Source organism: Coregonus clupeaformis, chromosome 16 (genome assembly GCF_020615455.1).
Source record: "Coregonus clupeaformis isolate EN_2021a chromosome 16, ASM2061545v1, whole genome shotgun sequence".
Lineage (NCBI taxonomy): Eukaryota > Metazoa > Chordata > Actinopteri > Salmoniformes > Salmonidae > Coregonus > Coregonus clupeaformis.
In genome coordinates, this window is record NC_059207.1 from 8,648,383 (window position 1) to 8,654,408 (window position 6,026).

The 6,026-nt window shown below is 49.0% G+C and overlaps 1 protein-coding gene across 1 annotated transcript in view; it reads left to right on the forward strand.

Moving 5' to 3' along the window:
- The first annotated feature begins 4,705 nt into the window (after nt 1–4,705).
- si:dkey-215k6.1 (transmembrane protein 132C) overlaps nt 4,706–6,026 on the forward strand; it is a 289,645-nt gene continuing 288,324 nt past the window's right edge. Inside the window, exon 1 of the mRNA XM_041900191.2 lies at nt 4,706–5,596. Within this exon, the coding sequence (XP_041756125.2) occupies nt 4,833–5,596 (764 nt within the window). The 5' untranslated portion in view covers nt 4,706–4,832. The remainder of the gene's footprint in view (nt 5,597–6,026) is intronic.

Below are 6,026 nucleotides of genomic sequence, written 5' to 3' on the forward strand. Positions count from 1 at the left end.
CTTAGTGGTGTTGCAGACTCTGGGGCCTTTCAGAACAGGTGTATATATACTGAGATCATGTGACAGATCATGTGACACTTAGATTGCTTTATTTAACTAATGATGTGACTTCTGAAGGTAATTGGTTGCACCAGATCTTATTTAGGGGCTTCATAGCAAAGGGGGTGAATACATATGCACGCACCACTTTTCCGTAATTTATTTTTTTGAAATAAGTTATTTTTTTCATTTCACTTCACCAATTTGGACTATTTTGTGTATGTCCATTACATTAAATCCAAATAAAAATCCCATTTAAATTACAGGTTGTAATACAACAAAATAGGAAAAATGCCAAGGGGGATGAATACTTTTGAAAGGCACTGTACCTTCTCCAATCAGGTGGCAGCCGCCCGCTGGGCCCCGTGAAGCCTGTCCCTCATGGCCATTCCTTGTCTCTGGTTCCATTTTCCGAGAAAATGCTGATGGAGTATCAGGAATCTCTGAGGGGATTAGAATGTGTTTAAAGTCACGTTAGGAAAGCCAGCGGCGTTCCGAATCCTCATTATATTTTCACACTCTCTCTCTCATGCCAACCGCCTTTGTCAGGATCAGATACAATTCTGGGATATCTTGAGTAATATAAATAAATCAAATCCAGCATCCTGTTTTCAAGGCAGTCGCTCGCACACACACACACACACACACACACACACACACACACACACACACACACACACACACAAACAATCAACGAATGCACACACACACACACACACACACACACACACACACACACACACACAGAGGAAGAAGGAGTGCTGGTGTTCCTTTCTATTTAGTCCCATCTGTATGTGGTGTTTGTAACCCATACATATACAGACTGTATCACAATTTTGTTAATCATGATTTTCTGAAATCAGATCATATGCAAAGCTTCATTGATTCTAGGGCTCAGTTTTCTTTCACTGGAATGTCATGTAAATGTATGAAAGTGGTTTGAATAATGTACAAGAGTGCGATATGTTACATGTCAGTCTAATGAATTAATATGGGAAATTGTGGTGTTTAGTATTTTAGTATTTTTATTGGGATCCCCAATTAGGTTGCCAAGGCAGCGGCTCCTCTTCCTGGGGTCCAAACAGGAAACAATACAACAAATACAATACATAACGTGTCATTTAGTCTCGGATATCCGGAGCAACGTAAGCTAGGCAACGGCACAAGTAATGACTTCTCTCAGACATTTTGAAAGGGGGAAAAAAAATTGTTCCGGGGAGGGTCCTCTTCAGACAGACAACTCTCCCAACAAATCACAAGTTTGGGTAGGCGGGGCTTAAAATGCGGATTGGAATTGTGCTCAGGATTAGCCAGGGATATGGCAGAGACTTTACTGACGCTCTTCCCATTTTCACCGCAACTTGTGCAGATGTGTTAAGCTGGAGCATTCGTACATTGCCGGAAGTAAACCATCTGTCTAGAGAGACAAAATGTTGCGCACTGTATGTTTGTTTGTGTCTGTTTGTATGGATACACTGTGTACCTTCTCTGTACATAGTATGTACAAACAAGTGTGTGAATTTAAGTGTGAGTGTTCAAGTAGTAGCCTGTGTGTTCCAGAGCTCTGTGTGTGTTCCAGAGCTCTGTGTGTGTTCCAGAGCTCTGTGTGTGTTCCAGAGCTCTGTGTGTGTTCCAGAGCTCTGTGTGTGTTCCAGAGCTCTGTGTGTGTTCCAGAGCTATGTGTGTGTTCCAGAGCTATGTGTGTGTTTGCTGGTTGTGTGTGTGTCAAATCAAATGAAATTGTATTTGTCAAATGCTTCATAAACAACAGGTGTGGACTAATAGTGAAATCCTTATTTATGGGCCCTTCCCAACAATGCAGAGATAAATAAAATAGAGAAATAATGGAAAAGTAAAACACAGAATAATAAAAGTAATAATAAATACACAATGAGTAACGATAACTTGGCTATATACACGGGGTACCGGTACCGAGTCGATGTGCAGGGCTACGAGGTACATATAACTAGGAATAAAGTGACAGATAGTAAACATTAACAGCAGCGTATGTGATGAGTCAAAATAAAAAAGAGTCAATGCAGATAGTCTGGGTATCTATTTGGTCAACTATTTAACTATTTAGCAGTCTTATGGCTTGGGGGTAGAAGCAGTTCAAGGTCCTGTTGGGTCCAGAGTTGGTGCATCTGTACCGCTTGCCGTGCGGTAACAGAGAGAACCGTTTGTAACTTGAATGGCTTGAGTCTGACAATTTTTAGGGCCTTCCTCTGACACCGCCTGGTATAGAGGTCCTGGATGGCAGGGAGCTCGGCCGTGATGTACTGGGCCGTACGCACTACTTCTGTAGCGCCTTGCGGTCGGATGCCAAGCAGTTGCCATACCAAGCGGTGATGCAGCCTGTCAAGATGCTCTCAATGGTGCAGCTGTAGAACATGTGAAGGATCTGAGGGCCCATGACAAATCTTTTCAGCCTCCTGAGGGGGAAGAGACGTTGTCGTGCCCTCTTCACAACTTTGTTGGTGTGTTTGGACCATGATAGATCCTTAGTGATGTGGACACAGAGAAACATGAAGCTCTCGACCCGCTCCACTACAGCCCTGTTGATGTGAATGGGGATGTGCTCGGACCTCCATTTCCTGTAGTCCACGATCAGCTCCTTTGTCTTGCTGACGTTGAGGGAGAGGTTGTTGTCCTGGCACCACACTGCCAGGTGTTGCGCGCGGCCACGCAATCGTGGGTGAACAGGGAGTACAGGAGGGGACTAAGCACGCACCCCCGAAGGTCCCCCGGGTTGAGGGTCAGTGTGGCGGATGTGTTGTTGCCTACCCTCACCACCTGGGGGTGTCCCGTCAGGAAGTCCAGAATCCAGTTGCAGACGGAGGTGTTCAGTCCCAGGGTCCTTAGCTTAGTGATGAGCTTGGAGGGCACTATGGTGTTGAACGCTGAGCTGTAGTCAATGAACAGCATTCTCACGTAGGTGTTCCTTTTGTCCAAGTGGGAAACAGTGTGGAGTGCAATAGAGAATGCGTCATCTATGGATCTGTTTGGTCGGTATGCGAATTGGAGTGGGTCCAGTGTGTCTGGGATGATGGTGTTGATGTGAGCCATGACCAGTCTTTCAAAGCATTTAATGGCTACAGATGTGAGTGCTACGGGGCAATAGTTATTCAGACAGGTTACCTTGGCCTTCTTGGGCACAGGGACTATGGTGGTCTGCTTGAAACATGTAGGTGTTACAGACTGGGTCAGGGAGAGGTTGAAAATATCAGTGAAGACAATTGCCAGCTGGTCAGTATGCTTCCTGGTAATCCGTAGGCCCTGCGGCCTTGTACATGTTTACCTGTTTAAAGGTTTTACTCACATCGGCTACAGAGAGCGTGATCACATAGTCAACCGGAACAGCTGGTGCCTTTACGCATGGTTCAGTATTACTTGCCTCGAAGCGAGCATAGAAGGCATTTAGCTCATCCGGTAAGCTCTCGTCACTGGGCAGCTCGTGGCTGGGTTTCTCTTTGTAATCCGTAATAGTTTGCAAGCCCTGCCACATCCGACGACTGTCAGAACCGGTGTAGTAGGATTCAGTCTTAGTCCTGTATTGACGCTTTGCCTCTTTGATGGTTCGTCGGAGGGCGTAGCGGGATTTTTTAGAACCGTCCGGGTTAGTGTCCCACTCCTTGGAAGCGGCAGCTCTAGCCTTTAGCTCGGTGCGGATGTTGCCTGTAATTCATGGCTTCTGGTTGGGGTATGTACATACGGTCACTGTGGGGATGACGTCGTTGATACACTTGATAAAGCCGGTGACTGATGTGGTAAACTCATCGATGTTATCGGATGAATCCCGGAACATATTCCAGTCTGTGATAGTGAAACAGTCCTGTAGCTTAGCATCCACTTCATCGGACCACTTCCGTATTGAGCGCGTCACTGGTACTTCCTGTTTGAGTTTTTGCTCGTAAGCAGGAATCAGTAGTATAGAGTTATTGTCAGATTTGCCAAAATGAAGGGCGAGGGAGAGCTTTGTATGTGTCTCTGTGTGTGTAGTAAAGGTGATCTACAGTTTTTTTCACCTCCTACTTCCACAGTGTGTGTGTGTGTGTGTGTGCGTGTGTGTGCGCGTGTGTGTGTGTGTGTTTCAGAGCAGTAATGACTGGAGCTCAATGCGGTGGAATAGGACTTGTATGTGCCGAGGGGGGTTGACATGGTTAACCCCCCTTCTCCTCCTCCCCCAAACCTCCCTCCCTCCTCAACCCCAACCCCCCCAAATGCCCCCTGTCCCATACCAGATGGACGCCTTGCCTTGTGAATCACTGCTGACGAGAGGGGAGTTTTTTTTCAGTCTTCACAGAAGCACATCTGCTGCTTCCCCAGCAGGGTCCCCTTCCACCTGCTCCAACACACACACACACACACACACACACACACACACACACACACACCGCGAAAACACACATGCGCACACACACACACACACACACACACACACACGTTCAAGCACAAACACACCGCGAAAACACACATGCGCACACACACTCAAGCACGTGCACATACACACTTGCACACGCATACATGCGGGAGATGTGGAAGGGGGGAGCGGGGGTCACAAAAGGAAGGATAAGTGGCCCCAACCTGTCCTGTCATGAAGTGTGGTAGTATTGTGTGATTATTAACATTGCAATGATGTTTTCCTCTCTCTGTGTGTTGCAGTGTCAGAGTGTCGAGGTGGTGGAGACACCCAGCCCAGGTTCTCCTCCTCTCTGCCCACCTACTTTCCTGTCTCCTGCCAGCTGCAGGGCGCCGACTCCTCCTTTTTCCTCCGGGAGGCAGGACAGGAAGTGATGCGTAATGGCAGCCTGCGGACGCGCACTGAGCCCTTCTTCCTCCACCAACCAGAGGCGGGCGCCGCCCCCCTGCCATCCGTCAACTGTAGCTACGGCAACCTGACGGCCGAGGCCCCCGTGCCGCTAGAGCTGCTCCAGGGGTCCCCGCGCCTCCTGGGCCCCTCCCCCACCCACATCACCCTCAACTGGAAGGTGCGTGCCCATGTGGTGAGCCGCAGGGTGGGCTCGGCACGCCCCCTCATCCAGGTGCTGTTCTACCTGGCTGGCCGCCGCTGGGACGAGGCAGCCCCACTTCCGGAGCAGCTGCCCTGTGTGAGGGTGATAGCGGTGCGGGAGCCCAGCGAAGCCTCCCCCTCGGCGGGCTGCAGGTTGGATGAGGTGGGGGGCGGCGTGGGGATCTGTGTGGCTCGCTTAGAGCTGCCTGCTGGCTGGTTCACCCCGTCACCAGGACGGAAGAGGCTCCCTGATACGGCCCTGAACGGAGTGGAGCTGTACTACTCTGTCCAGCCCCTAGAGGGTGAGAGCGAGGAGTGCCCAGCCAGCAAGGAGCAGTGGAGAGGGCAGAGTGGAGCAGGGGGTGACATGCAGAGTGCTGGGCCTGTGGGGCTGGTGGTGGGGCTGGTGAGGCCCATGGGGGAGAGGCTGAGACTGGATGACAACGTCGAGATCCTGGTGCCTCCCAGTCCCATCAGACTGGGACAGATGGTGGGCTTCGGGATCAGCATGAGTTCTGCCTCTAGTCTGGAGCAGTTCACTCTCAGGTGGGTCACAATACACACACACACACACACACACACTCACTCACCCACTCACTCACTCACCCACTCACCTACTCACTCACTCACTCACTCACTCACACACACCCTTCTGTGGGATGCCTGGGAGCTTATCTGTACGATTGTATTGCTTTGGCCTTAGGAATATGCGGTTGACAAAATTACAAATTGTACAGTTTCATCATTCTATAGATACCTCCCAAACACATCACACGAGGCAACATTCTGCATTACTTTAACATCAAAACCTTTGCCTCATATGGGTTTTGATGTGTTCAAAGGTTTCTGAGCACAGTACGCACCAAAGGGAAATCAACTTTGACACCAGAAAAGTTATTTTGTGCAAATTAATCACAAAAGTGAAGCAGAACATGCTGTGACTAAAATGTTATTTTGATCATAAGACATTCACCAT